General features: G+C 47.8%; 1 protein-coding gene across 1 annotated transcript in view; it reads right to left on the bottom strand.

The window, feature by feature from the left end:
• Nucleotides 1-1040: 1040 nt before the first annotated feature.
• Nucleotides 1041-19188, bottom strand: part of Zhx2 (zinc fingers and homeoboxes 2) — a 159098-nt gene continuing 140950 nt past the window's right edge. The window contains exons 3-4 of the mRNA XM_028871898.2: nt 16901-19188; nt 1041-2302 (exon numbers count right to left, since the gene is read on the bottom strand). The exon at nt 16901-19188 is cut by the window's right edge and continues 422 nt beyond it. Coding sequence (XP_028727731.1) covers nt 16905-19188 — 2284 coding nt within the window. The 3' untranslated portion in view covers nt 1041-2302; nt 16901-16904. The remainder of the gene's footprint in view (nt 2303-16900) is intronic.

Genomic DNA, 19188 nt, shown 5'->3' with positions numbered 1-19188 from the left:
CTCCGAGGAACCCCTCCTCGGGTGTGACTCTCAATGCTCCTTCCTGCTTCCTTTCTCAAGAGTCTTCCCTCTTATCAGCCCCCAAAGCCTCTGGCCTCACCAAGCTTGACTTGTTACCACCATATGTACGAGGCATTTGGCAGGCCTGACCCGGCAGCCAGCCTACCTGGCACTCTGCACTTCTAAATAAGAAGCTTGGCACACTATGTCTGAAGTCAGAACCGTGGGTTCTGAAGTAGTGTGAGTGGCAGTAGCTAGCCTGAGGACGAATCTGCACCCCCCACATCTCCTCTAAAGTGCTTCCTCCGCATAGAGAGGTGGTCTGAGCGCCCACTGTCCAATCCGAGGTCATGTGCTAACCCGCTGTAGTTGATAGACTTCCGCTATATAAATGGTTGCTCATGTACCATAAAGCAGACGCTGTTCCCTGAAACCATCTCTGGAGTGGTTCATCACTTGTCTGGAGGATGCCCCGGCAATGACAGCAGCCACAAGTGTGTACCTGACAGAAACTGATGGGTTAGGTGATCTTCCAGACACTAGAGACATCTTACACAATGGGTCGGAGTGGGCTCTGACCTCGGAAAGTCTCGAATCAATTCTGAGTCCAGGATGGCACTGGTCATGATTCTCGGATTAACCCAGATGCAATGAAAAGTAGCTGGTGGTGGTTCATCTAGCTAGGGAGGGGGGTGGCCTTGAGGTCAGATGTAGCTAAATCTCCTTGTGGTTGATTGTCTTGACCATGATGGCCACTCCACTTTCCTCTTAGGGGAGGGACTCCTCCACTTCTGGCTCTGGGTCACTTGGCCAGCCTCCCTTACAGCCAAGTGTTACCATGACTAGAATTTGGGTCACAGGGATATGAACAGAAGGGATAATTCCTGTTTCATCATCATCATCATCACACACACACACTAAACCTTAAAAAAATAAGGTCACAATGAATTGGCAGTGGGAGGTGCCCCGTCAGAAAGGGGTGTAGGCTGAGGCCTCAGGAGCCGGATAGCAATGATAAGCAAGGAGCAGAGGAAAGGTTATAAAAATGTTTAGTCTTTGCTTTATTGAGTTACAACAAATGAGCAACAAGTTAGAAAAACTGCTTTTATTCAAACTCCCTAGTATTTTATTTGTGCAGTGTATCGTGGGGTCACAGGGCTGGGGAGGGGGAAGGGGACAAGGACAGCAAACAGAATCCACGTCGAGACATTTATACGAGATAGATCTCTTGGCTTTCCTTCTTTCAAAGTTACAACTAACTAAAAAAAAAGTGCACTCAGGTATCTAAAATTGGCCCAAACACACACACACACACACACACACACACACACACACACACACGAACAAAAATAAAATCAGTTGATAGTGAGGCTTCGAGCTGAAATCTTGTCAAATGCCACACCAAGAAAAGGCAGTGAGGATGAGCAAAGAAACCCAGAGATGTTCACCTTTGTGCGAGCGGGGGCCGAAAGACCACTCTTTTAATTTCCTAAGAGTAATGGTGGCATCATCAAGTGTGGGAGCCCTTTCTGCTGGTATTTAAGAAAGATTTGTAAAGAGGGCAGACACCCGCTCCCCAATTATCCAAGCAGTTGAGAAGCCAGACTCACCTCTTGGCATCGGGCTGAGGCAAGGTCCCCAAAAGGCAGCCAGGGAAACTGGGAAGGGCTTGACGCGGAAGGCCTGCTATTTGTGAACCCATCCAATGTTGAGCCAGAGGACCAACCTCAGCCCTTCCCACAAAGACATCTCCCAAATGCCAAACTACCTTAAAAAAAGAAAGAAATTCTTCCTACCTAAAATCCAGTAGATATAGTGGTGCTAATACTAATACTCCCTCCCCCTTGTTAATAAAGTGAAAAGAAAAAAGAGAAAAGCAATGTAATGTGGTTAGCCCTCCTTCCTGGGGAGAAAAAAAAAAAAAAAGCAAACACCTTACCACGGAAGTGCTGGAAAAGGAAGTTGCCCTCGATTAAAAAGGTAACAAAATTCCCACATTGTATAAATCGGTTCCAGTATAGCAAGAGGTGGGGTGGGGGCGGAGGCAAGAGACTATGTACAGGGACCCATTGAAAACGCAGTAGTAGGACTTTGGCACTATGAACAACAATTCCCACCCGGCCTCTGGGAGGGCCACTGAGAGCTTCGAAGTTCCCGTGGCCTCCAGGCACGCACGCGCCACTAAAGCACTTCCGCTCTGAGTCGCTGGTGAGACGGCCCACAGCCGCTGGGGCGGGCTTTCTTCCTTCTTCAAAGACAGAGAGCATCCCCGATGCCAGTACGGAAGTTCAGACCGAGTGCCCTGGAGGGATGACATAGACCAAAGAGATGTCAGAGAGAACACTGTCATTTCTTGGGGTGGAAGGCCTCTTCCTAGTCCTCCTGCAGCTTGGGGACTCCTTCCAAAGCCGTCATGGGTTTGAAGGAGGGACCGATGCCCTTCACGTTGGGGCTTGGTCTGAATCTGAAATACCCCCCACAGGACCACCTGTGTTTGAGCCCTTGAGCTGTGGTGCTACTGTGGGGAGCTAAGAACTAGGACACCAGGGGAGGAGGGTTCCTGGGGGTATATTATCCCTGGCTGCTTCCTGTTCTCTCTGCTTCCCATCAGTCACAGGCTCCCACTGAATGTTTGGCCACACCCCCCAGACCCAGTAAGACAGCTCCCAGTCACCATGGCCTGAACTGCTCTGAACTGTGAGCTAAAATAAACATTTCCAGCTCAGTCATTCTTGCCAGGTATTTCAACTATATTGATGTAAAGTCAGATGTACAGGGACTCAAGAAATACTGCCTTGCTTTGCCTGATTTAAGTGTAAATTTGGAGCTGTGGGTGTAGGCTGACAAGGTGTGTGTGTGTGTGTGTGTGTGTGTGTGTGTGTGTGTGAGAGAGAGAGAGAGAGAGAGAGAGAGAGAGAGAGAGAGAGAGAGAGAGAGAGAGAGATGCACATGTGGAGGTCATAGGACAACTTATGAGAGCCGTTTCTCTCTTTTCTGTCCTGTGTGTGTTCCAACAATCAAACTCAGGCTTGACAATCACCTTTACCAACTAGAACATCTTACCAACCTTCTTCTTTTTTCCCCCAAGATAGGGTTTCTCTGTGTAGTTTTGGTGCCTGTCCGGGATCTCACTCTATAGACCAGGCTGACCTTGAACTCACAGAGATCCGCCTGTCTCTGCCTCCCAAGTGCTGGGATTAAAGCCGTGCGACACCGCTGCCCAGCCTTACCAACCTTCTTAATATAGCTTTTAAACATGGGTATAAACATGTATGATCCTCCAACCATTTGTAATAACGATGATGATGAGTATGGATAGTCAAGCAAAATGTCAGACCCAGAAAAAAGTGGACAAAGCTTATCTCCACCCCCCACCCCACCCCCCACCCATTTTTCTTTTGCAGTTATCGCAAATATACTAGCATGGCTCCAGGCTTTAGATCTCTTGGACTCTAACTCTCCTCTACCCTTCTGGGAGTATGTGGCCATGGTCAAGGTTCAGGCTGTGGGAGCTGGGTAGAACTCTCAAAGTGACTCTGGAAATGGGGCCCCTGTCCAGAGGTGTCTGCTCATGGCCCAAACCTAAAGGCCAGCCGGTGAGCAAGCGCCTCATCCGACTAGTCTAATTTTCTCTCCAGTGCCAGGGTCCTGCTCGGTGTCAAGCGACGGTGGGCAGTGTCTGGATGGTGGCCATGCCTATTGTTTCTCACGGTCCTACCGTGTTCAGATTGAAGGGAGCAAGGGCAGACAAAGCAAGCGCTGACCCATGTTCCCTTTCGCCACCTGCCACAGTCATTTGTCTCTTGGCATATTCTAGTGTCAGGCCCCTGATCAGGGGCCCCGGCACACTGGGCGTGGCCCTGCTCCCATGTCCCCGTGTGACAGTTCTAAGCCACCGTGGTTACTCCCTTCCTTGCCTTCCCGAGCTGCCCTGGGAACAAGGCCCAGTCTTCATCATGCCTCAGGCCCTGCAGGAATGCGTTCTGACTTAGCTGGGGCATATTTCCTCTGGCTTTTCTCCTGCATGGCACCTGTTCACTGTGCTTCCCGTCCCTGACCCTATCACACATGGAGTTATCTCTCAGTGACGCCGCCAAGACACCTTCTAGCATGGCCGTCACACACTGCCTTCACTTGTCCAGTTGACGGTTTTGTTAGTATGAGGTGGTACCAATGGCCATGGATGGTACCCACGGTGTACCTTGCTGGCCCCAGCCACCATCTCCCTGTAGTGTCTGGCCCACACCCAACAGGCGTTTGTTAGTGAGTGGAAAGGGGGAGTGGGTGCCGAGCTGTTACCGTGGTGGCTGTTGGAAAGGGGAGTGATGAAGTCCGCCTTTGAGTGTTGGTTGTTTTCTTTACACCCTATCTATCACTGTGCTTCGTCTGTGCGGCCCCTTGCTAACTCCCTAGGGAGTCTTATCACTCGGTCCGATAACATGCATGCCCAGCGGGTCACCTCACCCTAGAGCTTTGGAGGAAGCTACAAGGCCACTAGGCACATTTTCTTATGACCTCCATGGAAAAGGCTTTCCCTCTAGGATGTCCAGCCTCAATAGAAACGCCTTCTAGGGACAGGAAACCTTCCCACCCCCTACATCTGCTTTGAAGACAATTCGCCATGTTGGAAATACTAATTCTGGCAAAATCTGCTTCCCTAGCACTCTACATGTTGGTGAAACGTGGAAAAAAAAACCAAAGAGAACCACGTGACAGCTTTCTGTTCTGTTTTTTTTTTATTTTCCCATTAGGATTTTCTCTCTGGCCCCTGAGGATTTGGGAGAGAATAGCTCTGCACTACACGAGAGAGATGGTGAATATCTTCCATAACATATTCTCTTAGTCTCTCTGACTCCCTCTCCCATAGAACCCTACTTCGTTACGTCAGATAACTGGGTGCTGTGACACCGTGAGGTTGAAGATAAAGTTCCTTGTTCTCTGTGGTTTCTGCTTTGCAAATGTCCATTTACGGCCCATCTTTTCCCTCATACTCCAAGGAGGGGCTGGAAGAGGGGTTGAAAGCTCTCCTGCATCTGGCTCTGTTTCCTCTCAAAGTCCTCCCCATCACTAGGTCCAGCTTCCTCTGAACAGTGCTGAGTTCTACACAAATGTTCTGGGAGGTCCCCATGGCAGTCCTCATCTGTGGTGGTTTGAATGAAAATGGTCTGCTTAAGCCCATAGGGAGGGGCACTCCTAGGAGGTGTGGCCTTGTTGGAGTGGGTGTGGCCTCATTGGGGTGGGGGGCTTTGAGTTTTCAGAAGCTCAAGCCAGGCCCAGTGGCTCACTTGCTCTTCCTGCTGCCTGCCCATCCAGATGTAGAACTCCCCGTTACCTCTCCAGCACCACGTCTGCCTTCATACCTCTATGCTTCCCATCATGATGATAGTGGACTGAACCTCTGAACTGTAAGCTACCCCCCAATTAAAATGTTTTCCTCTATAAGAGTTTCCATGGTCATGGTGTCTCTTCACAGCAATAGAAACCCTAACTAAGACAGAAGTTGGCACCAGGGACTGGGGTGTTGCTGTGATTGGCTGGCCATGTTTTTATTTGGAGGAATGTGGACTTTGAGTCTCTGGGTTAGGAAAACAGTCGAACACTTTAAGTACAGCTTAATGGGCCATTCTAGTAGGAACATGGAAGACAGTGGTGCTGAGGGTGATTTGAACTGTGGGGGCCTGGCTCAAGAGGTTTCAGGGGAGAATATTAACATGTGGCCTAGAGACTGTTCTTGTGATATTTTGGCAAAGAACGTGGTTGCTTTCTGCCCTTGTTCAAAAAATCTGCCCTAGGTTAAGTTGAAGAGTTATGGATTAACTGTTTTGGCAGAGGACATTTCAAAACAACCCAGCATTGACTGTGTTGCTTGGTTATTAGTGGGCAGTATTCTGCAGATCTATAATGAAAAGGAGCAAGCTGAGCAAGGAAAAATACAAAATAATACAGTTTGAGGAGAAAAAGACCACAAGAAAAAATTTAAAGAAAAGCCTGATGCTAAATGGAATAAAGGGAGTGGGGGCCTCAGGGTAAGACCTCACCCAACTAAGCTTCTAATTTGTGAAAAGGAATTAAAGAACAAGTTAGGTCCAGGCGTGGTGGTATATGCCTTTAATCCCAGCACTCAGGAGACAGAGGCAAGCAAATCTCTGAGTTCAAGGTCAGCCTGGTCTACAGAGTGAGTTCCAGCACATCCCAGCTTAGGCAGTGAAAGAAAATAGCAAGAAAGAAAGCTGGTGAAGGTGTCATTAAACAAGGGGGTCATACTCCAGCTCCAGCAAGCAGCAGAATTTGGCAGCTTTGGCCACGTGGTTCTGGCTTTAGAGTCAAGGATAGTAGAAAGGGGTTGTGGAACCTCCCTCTGCAGCTAAGGAAAGCTGTGAGGCCAGGCACGTGGTAGAGGTATCCCTGCGTGAAGGCCTAGAGAGGCCATTGTGTGAAACTATGACACTGATACATGGATTGCCTTGGAGAACCCAAGATGTTAGAGATGCCAGAGCGGTGGGATACCTGCTGAGGAGAGCTGCTAACAGGGAGTAGAACCAGCCCAAGAGAGAGAAATGTGTTGCCGTCAACAAAGCTGAAAGGAACTGGAGATCTGAAGAGCACTTTGACATCAGAGAGGGAGGTGCAGAATTTGGAGTTTGCCCAGATGGTTTTTGGATTCGCTTTGGTCCAGTGTTTCCTCACTTTCTTCCTTTCGGAACAGTAAGGTATAGGCTGTGCCACGACATGTTGGAAGTACGATATCTGCCTTTTCATTTTGATTTCCAGGGCATTACAGTTAAGAGATTTCTGTGAGTCTCAGAAGAGACGTTGGACCTAGGGCTTTTAAACAAGTTTGAGACTGTTACAGACTATGGAGATTTTGAAGTTAGACTGAATGCATTTTTTCATTATGATATGGCTACAGGCCTATGGGGGCCAGAGAGTGGAATGTGGTGGTTTGAATGAAAATGGCCCCCTTAGGCTCATAGTGAGTGGCACTATTAGCAGGTATGGTCTTGATGGAGGAAGTATGTCACTGGGGGCAGACTTTGAGGTTTTAGAAGCTCAAGCCCCACCCAGTGACTCACTTGCTCTTCCTGCTACCTGCCAATCCAGATACAGAACTCTCAGCTCCTTCTCCAACACCATGCCTGCCTGTGTGCCTCCCTGCTTCCTACCATACTGATAATGGACTGAACCTCTGAACTGTAAGCCAGCCCCAATTATATGTTTTCCTTTATAAGAGTTGGTTGGTATGGTCATACTGTCTCTTCACAGTAATAGAAACCTTAATTAAGCATCATCTAACCCAGTGGCAACCCCGTCTCAATGCATTTGTTAAGGCAAGATGCTTTCACAGGAGGAGAGAGGGGACATACAGTCACTGCGCTCTTATCTGAGGCTGAGAGTTACATGGCTTAGACTCTAAAGGACAAACATCTTAGGGCCATGCAGCTATGTAAGGTGGGACTCTGTTTCACCAACGAGTTAAATCCAACACACCCAAGGTTTGTAAAGTGGGAAGTGTATCAGATTTGTAGTGGGGCATGTTAAAATGCCTGTCGCACAGATGTGCCACACATCCTGATTCCAGCAGCATGGGGCCCTAGAAATCTTTCGTATCGCTAGGCTAAGCAAGTGTACTGCTTATTCATGGAGGGCTGGTTCTCTGTTAACCATTTGACCTCACTGTCATCTGGTCTCTGAGACTGTTGGGAAGAAGCCTGCTTTCAGTTTAACTGCAGTTCCTTTGTAGGTCATGGTTAGGTTTTGGATGGAGTGGGTTCAAGAGGATGCAGACATAGATTCCCGGGGAATAAGGGAATATTCGAAGAGTGTTTTTTTTTTCTTTTATACTTTGTTCTTTTTTATCTTTATTTTTTATTTTATGTACATTGGTGTGAAGGTGTCAGATTCCCTGGAACTGGAGTTACTGACAGTTGTGAGCTGCCACGTGGGTGCTGGGAATTGAACCCTGGTCCTCTGGAAGAGCAGCTGGTACTCTTAACCACTGAGCCATCTCTCCAGCTCCCTAGAAGAGTGTTTAATAGCCGTGGACAGGCAAACAGAAAGACAACAGTCTTATTTGGAATGGAAGGCATGATCTGACTTGAGGTAGAATTGAGAGAGAACTTGAGCTGACAGGAAAACTATCATTCCGAGTTGACTCCAGACAGACCTGTGTCCACTTTGGCTCAGCTGGCCGAAGCTCTCCATCTTTGTGATGGTTTGAGGAGCTTCTGGGGGAGGAGAACTTGCTGAGACCTACAGACTGGGTAAATCCCACACCTAGACTGATGGGGAGCTCAATCACAGTTGCCGTTTGAGGGCCATGGGGCTCCTTCTTCTCCCTACAACTGGTAGGCAGTGTCCAGTGGAGTTCAAGAGAATCTACTTACAGTGGAATCCTATCTCAGTCCTACCAGGGGGACTTTTTAAAAAAACAATTTATTTTTGTTTTATGTGCATTGGTGTTTTGCCTGCATGCATGTCTATGTGAGGGTGCCAGATCTTGGAGTTACGGTTGTGAGCTGTCATGTAGGTTCTTGGAATCGAACCCAAACTACTGGAAGAGCAGCCAGTGCCCTTAACTGCTGAGCCATCTCTCCAGCCCCAATCAGGAAGACTTTTTTTTTGTTTTTGTTTTTAGAGACAGGGTTTCTCTGTGTAACAGCCCTAGTTGTCCTGGAACTAATTCTGTAGACCAGGCTGGCCTTGAACTCACAGAGATCCGCCTGCCTCTGCCTCCCGAGTACTGGGATTAAAGGCGTGCACCACTGCTGCCTGGCTGGGGAGACTCTTAAATTGGTGTTCCAGCTTTATTTCTGTTGCTGCGATGAAACTCCCTTGGGGGAGGAAGGGCTTATTTTAGCTTGCTAGTCTGTGATGAACCATACTGGTCCATCACTGAGGGAAGTCAAGGCAGAGGCTCAAGGCAGGAACTTGAAAGCAGGTCTCCTTGTTAGTCTATACAGCATTGCCTCTGACCAAGGAACTCACTTCACAGCCAAGGAAGTACAAGCAGGAACCATGGAGAACTCTGGCTTCTGGTTCCTAGGCTGGCTTAGAGTCAGTTAGCTTTCTTGTACACTTGGGATCACTTGCTGAGGGATGCACCACCATAGTGGGCTGGGTCCCCTATAGCAATTATCAATCAAGACATGCCAATTTGATCTACATCATTACCCAATTCAGGTTCTCAGCTGGATGGCTGACAACGGGCTGTGTCAAGTGGACCGATAAAGCTAACGAGGACAAGGGTAACACATCAGGGTTTGGGTTTGAATCCCAGCTTCACTACTTTCTACCTGGATGACCTTGGGTAAGTCATCTTTCTTTGTGTCTTTTCTATGGGCCGTCCATGAAGAAACTGATGCTGATTACAGAGTTACTGTGAGGATGAGTGGGCACAGGTGAGGTGCTTGAGCAGTTCCTGGCATGGTACACGCTCAGCAAATGTCAGCCCATGTTGCTGCCCCAGGCCTCTCTCACACACTCCTCTTGTTATACGGTGAATGAACGGCATGAACTTGCACAAGCAGAGCCCAACGGAAAATGTCCGTTTGGAAAGGCAGGAAGTAATCAGGCAAGTTCACCATATGGAGGGGCAGAAAAAGGTTCACAGGCATCTCTAACGGAACAGGTGCCGATCTTAACGTCAGCACCTAGGGGCTCTCGTTTATTATCTTATTTAATTCCAACAACAACAGACAGCTCTTTAAGTGTTCCGCGGCGACTGTATGTGTATATTGTAGCCCTGCATTTGCAGACAAGATCGTTTAAATGGGTAAGCAAGTGTAGAACAGTTAAGTCCTAATCTAATAGGACTGGGTAAGCAGAGAAAAAGATGCTGGGGTGTGAACATATACTGTAGAGTCCACGTGAGGATGGAGTGAGAAGGTGGCCCTCTGTAAACCAAGGAGTACCACTAGCAATGTTGTTTTGTAAGGCTGTGGAAGCTCTGCTAGGTAGAACTTTGTTGGAGAGGTGAGCAGCTGGGGCTGGGTCTTGATGTTTTATGTCACTGGTCCCATTCCAGTCTCTCTTGGCTTCCTGACTGCTCATGCAAGTGACCAGCTGGTATCTTGCATCTGCCACCATGCCTTTCCCACCATGATAAGCTGCATCTCCTTGAATTGTAAGCAAGAAGGAGCCCTGTCTCCCTTAAACTGCTTCTAATTAGGTATTTGGTTACAACAAGAAAGGTAACTGTTACAGTATGCAGCAGTGTTACATCTACAGTACAGAAGTTCCTCAGAAACAGCCAAGAAACAAACAAGCAGCAACAACAGCAACAAAAAATCCACTCTCCACCCCTCAACTAAAACCTCAAACAAAGAAAAAAGCTAAACATAGAAGTACCATCTGATCTGGCTGTATAGCCAAAGGACCCAAAGGGAGTACGTACTAGAGATGTCTGCATAGCCACGTTTTCTGCAGCATGATTCACAAGAGCCAAGACATGCAATTAATCTAGGTGCCCGTCAAAGGACAAACAGGCAGAAGCCAGTATGGTGCATACAACACAAAAGGGTGTTTCATCATAAAGGAGAACGGGGTCTTGCCACAGATGGGTCTGGAGCTCACTGTGTTAAGAGAAATAAGCCAAACACAGAAAGACAAACATCACATATTTTCTCTTGTATGTAGAAACAAGAGAAAACAGAACAAAACAGCACAACACTAGACTTGGAGGCGGAAGGGTGACTGTTAGGAAGTAAAGAAGGAGGCCTGGGGAAAAGAGAGAGATCGAGGATGGACATAACCAAAGCACATAGGGAGACGCCATGAAGAAACCATAAACATGTACAGGCAACACATCTTAATAATTATAATAAAAACATAAAATAGTGAGAGAGATCACACACACACACACACACACACACACACACACACACACACACACACTCCATGTTTCCTGTCTCTGAACTGTTTTGGGATTCTACCAGCAAGAAGGCCATCACCAGATGGTCATTCAACCATGGACCTCAGAAAGCGTAGCCAAAATCAACCCTTTTTCTTTCAAAGCCATCTGGCCTGTGTTACTAGCAATAGCAAACGGAGTGAGAAAACCATGACTGAGCATCTCCTCCAACTCTGCCCCGGGAACTCAGAGACTGATGAGGTGGGGTCCCTGACTTCAAAGATCTGGTGGGGAAGAGAGGCATGCAATCTAATGATTAGAGTATATTCATTCATTCATTCATTCATTCATTCATTCATTCATTCATGTTCACTCATTCATTCTTCTGTCTATAGACAGCTAATCTGAACAGTGTGTGAGGGGTGTACATATTCTGGACTTAAGTTGTAGTCAGCATGCAACAATTAATCAGCCTTAAATATTTTAAGCAAGCTGAGCCGTGGCAATTTTTTTTTTTGACATTTCACAAATTTCACACCTTCCCTGAGCCATCACTAATCATCAGGAGTTGGAAACTGTCAGAAATCTGGAGGCCGTGAAGATAGTGGCTGGAGATCGTGAGCCAAATTTAGACACTTAGCTGAGTGAATTCTGGCGAGTTACTTCAGGTTTCTGCATTTCCTTTGTTTGAATGAGAAGAAGGCTTGCACATGTGGATGGGTGGGTAGGTTTTTTTTCTTTTTTTTTAAATTAAAAAAAAAAAAAGCCACCTTTCTCCCTCTGGGCTCCTCCAATTTCTGTGTGTATAACTCGTATAAAACAGTCCAGATGGTGGGGGCTGGAGACATGGCTATGTGATTAAGAGTACATAATGTTCTTGCAGAGGACCCAAGTTTGGTTCCCAGAATCCAAGATGGGAAGCTCTTAATTGCCTGTTAACTCCAGCTCCAATAGATCCAACGCCCTCTTCTGGCAACCTTGGGTACTGCACTCATGTGCACAACCCACCCCCTCTGCACACACATAATTTAAAAAAAGTCTTTAAAAAGAACAGTCCAGATGGACTTCTGGTTTATGTATATATCTTACCTTTTTAGGCTGACATCCAGATAGGGGCTGTGTGTTGGTCTTTTTGGCAAAGTCATGCACACATGCACAGTGCTTGGCATGAAGAGGGTTCTCTGAGGCTCTTGCTGAGCAATGTGCTATGGTTTGAATTCTGAAATAGTTCCCACAGGCTTGTGGTCTCAGTGCTTAGTCCCCATCTTAGGGCATGATTTCAAAGGCTTTGGAGTCTTTGAGAGGCAGAAAATGGCTGGCAGTAGTAGGCCACTTAGGGGCAGGCCTCTGAAGAATATATCTGCTCTGCTTCTGAGCAGTTTTTCTCTGCTTTCTGGTCTACACTGTAAGGAAGCTCCTTCTGGGGATGGAGGTGGCCCTGTTCCCATGCTTTTCCTGCCATAATGAACTAAGATTTTTTGAAAGCTGTGAACCAATAATGCATTTCCCATTTGTAGGTTGTCTCTGTCGTGTATATTATCACACTAACAAGAAAGTAATTAATACAGAATGTTGTATTAGCTTCTAATATAACCCAAGCACATTATGCCTACATCTTATTTATTGTCCTAGGCTATGGCAGTGATGCCACTATTGAAGAGGATGTTGGCCTCAGTGAGTAGACACTGGGCTGGCAGATGAGAGGTGGTTCCAAGTTTTACCAGCTTTTGTGCTCTATAAGATGGAGGGAAAGCTGTGCCTGCCTCACTAGATGGTGGTGAGGTTCAAAGGATTTAATAGATATGTTTCAGAGAATGCCAAGCAGACAGTATATGACAATAAATGGAAGCTCATCATCATCACCACCACCATCACCACCACCACCACCATCATCACCACCACCATCATCACTATCATCATCACCACCACCATCACCACCACCACCACCATCACCACCACCACCATCATCACTATCATCATCATCATCATCATCACCACCACCATCACCACCACCACCACCACCACCACCATCATCATCATCATCAGCAGCAGCAGCAGCAGCAATAAGATAGGTCATTTGACTGCACATCCAGGCATATGCTTGACAATGTCTTGCCTAAGCAGACTGACTTAAGTTTTAGGAAAGAAAAAGTTTATTTTTCTACCTCTTATTAAGCAACAACTATCAGCGAGATCAATCAAAAATAATGCCAATCAAGAGAACATCACTTCAGGGCTGGGAAGGATTCCTAATCTTTATGCCTAACCTTAAGGTTGAGGTGAGCGTGGTGTGGGGCATTCATGGTCATGAGCCTTGCAGAAGTTAATGCTCAGGGCTTTACAGGTAGAGATACTCAGTCCAATAAGGGAAAATCTGATCCTTGAGCCCTTGGCGCTTCTTGCTTCAGGGATCTCTGCCTTTCTACCATCTTGTGTGTAAGATAGCACCTTCATGAGCTTAAAACCATGAATTATTTTGGGATTACTGTATATGTTCCCATTGCACATAGCTGCAATTTCATTCATTCATATATATATATATATATATATATATATATATATATATATGACATTGGATTTCATTAATCATTCTTCACCTTAGTTTTCAAAATAAGATTTCCTGATGAATCTGGAGCTTACCGATTTGGCTGAACTGGTTGACCAGTAAGCTCTGAGCTCCTCCGCTCTCTGCCTCCCCAGTGTTGGGATTGCAGGTATGTGCTACTAGTGTGCTCAGCTTTTTACAGGGGCAGTCAACAGTCATTTTAATCAACCGAGCCATCTCCTCGGTCCCAGTACACGTGTTAGGTATATCCATGGATGTCAAGAGATCCACAATTTAGGGAGATTTTTCTGCTCTCTAAGTTGGAAGACTTGTTTGATGGGTGCTTCTGGTTAGGACTTGGGCCAGGTTTCAGATGCTGCTGCCTGTGTGGCCTGCAGGCCCATCCTCTATAACATGGACCCCTGAACCATCAGGAGGCTATCATGAATAGGTGGTAGCACTAGGTACTGAAAAGCTCCAGTATCTCGTTCAGGAATATTCTGTAAGCTCACAGTTACCATAATCAGAAAATGGGAATATAGGCACTCCCTACCATTCTGAGTGGTCTGGTGTTAATTCAACAGTCAACTTCAACTCCTGGGCCATTCTCCACATCCTTAGATGGAAGGTGGAGGTCAGTGAAGAGAGAGTGGGAGGAGGGTGACCAAGAGCAATGGGACCTTTCAGATGGCAGCAGGAAGAGTAGGGGCTTTAGAATCCAGCTGAGCTGATGGATAGAGGAATGTGAGTGAGTTCCCTGCTGTCTGAGGCTCCCTTTCTGGATCATAAGAATATAGAGAGTTGCCTCTGCCAGAGAACTAGGTAAGACACGGGCATCCTGAGCAGCGGCTAGGCTGCTGCTCCTCCGGAAACCTTCACCCATCTTTCCTTCTCCTTCCCCCCAACTTCTTCTGGTGATCTTAGCATCTCCCATCTCTGTTTTCTTCAGGCCTCAGGGAATCAGGCAGTCACGCACCTACTCAGATGGTGTATACCTTCGGGGAAGGGAGGCCAACAGGTGGCCATGTCTCTCTGGGGGACAGCTCCCCTGGGCTACCTCTCACTCAGCTGTGGGGATGAGGAAACACCATCGGAGCCCACACTGGGGTACTGTGTCCTCACGACCCATTCAGCCAACACAGCTGGTTCAGAATAGCTTCAGCCTCTTAGAGAAAACAGTTAGGTTTGCTTTCAGCTTGCTTCTCTTAATCATTAACAGAACCCAAACCACTTTTCTGTCCATGCCAATCCTCTTCTGGTCCTCACATGTACCATCTCTGGACCTTGGCTGCTCTTTCTGCTTGAACAACTCCTTTCTTTGTCTGATTTCTTGGCTCTCCTAAAAGCTACCCCAGAGTCAATATCCCTTCTTCCCTTAACCCCCCATGATGCCTAGTCTGGGTATGCCTCCAATGAGGACCCGCACCTCACATGTCATACTGGCTAGTAATGGGAAGTGCAGTCAGTCTCTGTCCTCAGCCCAACTGAGCTCTGTTGGGAATGGGAACTGCACCGTCTGTCTCCCTTCATTGTCTTTTGGTATTGACTATGGCAACCGGTATACAGGATGCTCAATGTATTGTTGAATGGAACTGAATCTATTGTCGGCTCTAGGGTGGGAAGAAATAGAAAACATGTAAATTCATACCATGGATCAAGATCAAGAAGAGAAGCTCAGGGCAAGCTAGAGCATTCATGAGGACAAAAAACCAAGACAAAACCAAACCACTGTTTCAACAGGGGAGGCATAGCTAGAATGGCAGGGCTTCCGAAGAAGGTGGCCAGAGAGCGGGAAGACACAAGGTAGCCAGAGAGAGGTGGCCCGCTGATACTCCTGTGGATCTCAGGACTCTTGCCTATCACCAGCACCTCCTCTTTGGGCCGTATCCTTTCCCAGACTCACAGGAAGTTCCTCAAGAAGATGTGTTGGTACTCTGGGGTTGACCACTCATTAAACTGTTGCCGCAATTGGCTAGAAAAAGCTTCCAGAGGGTTTTACGGATTTGCCAGGACCTCATTTTATCATGCAATAAACGAGTTAATAATGAGCAGCATGGCTGGCCCAAGTTGTCTAAGTTCATCAGCATGGAAGTGTGAAACCTGTAGGGTTTCCTTCAGGACCATACAAAGAGTCTTACCTTTGTTTCAAAGGGTATCTTGGGAGGCCCCTTCTGGGGCTTTTTCAGTGATCTCTAGAGCAGCTCACCTGGCGGAACCGTGGGCCTTTCAGGCTTAGGTTTCAAGGTGCCCCTCCCCCACCTCCTTTTCTCCACACACACAGCCAAGTCAGCTGCTGCAGTCGGGTTTTGACTTGCGCTGACCTCTTGGGAAGCAGACTCACCAAGGGCTTCAAGGCCTGTCCCATTATGTGGATGACATGGCCATTAGTAACCATGGTAACCTCCCTTCCCTGGCTTTTGTGGCTCCACAGGTCTAAATCTGCACAGGTCTTGTCCAGATTTGAAGGGGTTATGGGGACTTAAGCAGAAAGCACCTTCCCTGAGCCACACAAGGCAAAAAAAGGAGTATTTCCAGTCTTCCAGGTGCAAAGAAACAACCTTCAATCTCCAATTCAGTAAACTTGAAATAAAACAAAACAAAAAGAAAGAACAAAGGAGAAGATAGAATACACTCCCTTCCTTCTTGTTTCTTTTTTCTTTTTTCCCCCAGCTGTGACCATAATACACACAGAGGGTGTGTTGGTCTAACAGTTTGAAACGACTCAAGTATGAACAGGCCTGAAGGCTGGTGTCCAAACAGGTCCAGGCAGCGGGGCATCCCCTCTGAGAACAGCCTTACAAATAAGGGCACAGGACGATCAGGGCCTGTTTATTTCATCCCCTTGTCAAAGAACCTTGAAAAAGGACTTACTTGCCACACAAAAGAAACTGACAAGTGTGTGTGTGAGGCAGTGCATAGGCAAATGAGCTCCACCGAACCATCCCATTATGTATATGCATTGCAAACATACCGTACGCGATAAATATACATGATAAACACAGGTTGAACATTCTGAATCTGAAATTCTAAACTACTAAATGCTTCAAAATCTGAAACTTTCCAATGCCAGCATGATGGGTGGAGGAAATACCACACCATGAAATGATGTTTCAAGCACACATAAAATTATGAAAAATATTGCATTGGAGTTACCCTTGGTCTCTGTGTATAATGCAAATGTGAAATATAAATATTTTCAGATTCAGATTAGGGTCCCAGCCCCCAGCACACCACATTATATGTGCAAATGTTCCAAATTCTGGGGAAAAAAAATCTGAAATCTGAAATGTTCTAGTTTCTGATAAGAAATACTTGAATATACCATGCCCATGCCATATCTGGTTGATCTGGATGATTTGTGTCAACAGATACAATTAACACATTAATGAAAAAAGGTATATTGTCGGAGTCAGCATCTTGGAACCCTCCATCTGTATTAACGTGCCAATAAAAAATGGAAATCTGCACTTCCCTATCCTCGGGAGTCACCAGGCAGGACTGATTACCTTTCTAGGCTTGGCCCGCCTCGGCAGGGGCGCTGTCCGAGTCCGAGTCGGCCCGGTCTGCTGTGCCTTCCGCTACTCTCTGACTCCAGCTCCCCCACTTCTCAGAGATGGCGTCCTCCTCTCCGACCGTCACTTCCACAAAGTCCACGATGCCTGACTCCTCGTTGTCCTCACTGCCCTGGCCATCGTGGCTGCTGCCCTCTGACCTGTCTGAGGCGGCCTCTGGGGGCTTGCCTGCCACACAGTCCTTGGCTTGCTCGCCACCCATTTTCACCCTGGGGACCAGCTTGTCGGAGTCCTCCTCGCAGAGCGCTCTGGGGTCCTTGGCGTACTGTTGAGCCACCTCGCTTCCATTCTTTGGGCTCTCAGCAACTTGTTTCACCGCTTTTCTTGGTACGATATCACGGCCGTGGTCATCCGCCAGGTGATGCTGTTGGTACTGCTCCAGCCAACTCAAGGTTCCAGTTTTTAGTAAGCATCTGTTCTCCTTGAACCAGCGCACAATCTCAGTTCGGACCAGCCCGGTCTTGGCCGCTAACTGGTCGTACTCCTGAGGCGTGGGCCACTGGGTTCTCGCGAAAGTGCTCCTGAGCAGGTGAATCTGTTCTTGATTTTGTATAATTGCTGATGAAGGGCTGGGCAGAGAACCAGCTAACTGTGCACCGGAGAGCTGGTCCAGTCGAGATAGAGCACCATTGGGGGCTACCATGTCTGATCCTTTTTTGCTGGACCCCATGGAATCCAAGACGGCCTGCTCCATGCTGTCTCGAAGCTTGCGCCTCTCTGAGAACCAGGAGTCGATTTCCCTCCTGCTCAGCTTGGTCTCCACCCTCAGCCGCTCCACTTCTGCCTGGGTGGGAAAAGAGCTTTTCAGAAAGCTGTCTTCCAGGGTTTTCAACTGTCCCTGGCTTTTCTCTTTGAACTTCTGGGGGGCAAAGTCTGGGTATACGTGATAGGTGCGACCGTGTCGGGTGCCTGCAATGGCCATCTGGTCTTTGGCAAGGGATTCGCTGGTGATATGGACAATGCCCCTCTGACACCGGTAACGATGGTCACTGAACCACTTCTTGATTTCGCTCCTGGCAAGGCCTGTCACCTCAATGAGGCGGTAGACCTCAGCATCGTCAGGGAACTGGCTCTGTAAAAAGCTTGCCTTGAGGTGCGCAATCTGCAACTTGGTCTTCTTGCGGTCGCTAGCTGGGGTGAGGGGCGTGTTGGCCACCTTGGGTGGAGGCTCTGGCACCTGGGCGATGTGTGGACGCTTCGGCTCAGGGGTAGCTTGAGGCGTCACCAAAGGTCTCTTCTGGCCATGGTTGGTCACTCCTGCCACCGCAAGTGTGATGGGGGAGCAAGAGACGGTCGTCGACCCACTCGTCACTTGAGTCAGCACCAGGCTGGGCTGGCCGAGGATCTGGCACGGCAGGGCTGTCTGGAGGATGGGCTGTGACATTTTTGTGGGGGCCAGCTGAGCAGGAAGCACAGTGATGGTCGGGGGTACTGACTGAATGGTACCATTAAACATCTTCTTTCGGGCTTCCTCCACCTCTTCCGGGGACCAGCTGATGCCGTGTTTTAAGCGCTGGGTGGCAAACCAGATTCTGATGTGCTCCTCTGGGTGTTTAGAGGCAGCTGTTAGCCAAGAGAGCTCAGCCTGGGTCGGGTAAGGGAACTTGTTGAAGGAGTTGATCATGGTGGCATTTGTGTCCAGGGCAGAGTTGTATTTGGTAGTGTTCAGAGGGACGGGGACCTTGGGGACAAGGTTGATATTTGGTGGCAGCTGTACGGAAGGCATGACGTGTCCCAGTGAATCTTGAAGGAGCTCCACACTTCCAAGTCTGGACAGGATCTCAGCTGTATCCGTCACCAGGCGGGCAGTCCCTTCCATGTGGTTTTCCGGGGCAGCCTCGTCAGGCTTCTTGGGCACTTTCTTGGCATCTGCCTTCGATTTTCCTGTCTTCATCGTGGGGATTTTACCCATGGAGACCCCGGGGTCATTGTCACCATTTCCAGGACCACCGGCCGCAATGGACATAACGTGGTTGGTGGTTTCGATGGACTGTTCCAGGACAGTTTGATTATTACGCTTGATCAATTTCAGCTTGAAGTTGGTCTCCCCCGGATGGAACTTGGCGTTGTGGTCAGATAAGGAGTCATACTTTTTGGTTGTGAAGTTACATTCGGCACACACGTAGAGGGGGTTGAGAATCACATTGGGGTGCTGCATGTCGACGTGTTCTGTGAACTCGTTCAGATTCTGTGTGGAATAAGGGCAATATTTGCACTCATAA

Source organism: Peromyscus leucopus, chromosome 20, assembly GCF_004664715.2.
Source record: "Peromyscus leucopus breed LL Stock chromosome 20, UCI_PerLeu_2.1, whole genome shotgun sequence".
Taxonomy (NCBI): Eukaryota; Metazoa; Chordata; class Mammalia; order Rodentia; family Cricetidae; genus Peromyscus; species Peromyscus leucopus.
Note: the sequence above shows the minus strand (reverse complement) of the source record. Positions and strands in the feature narration are given on the sequence as shown.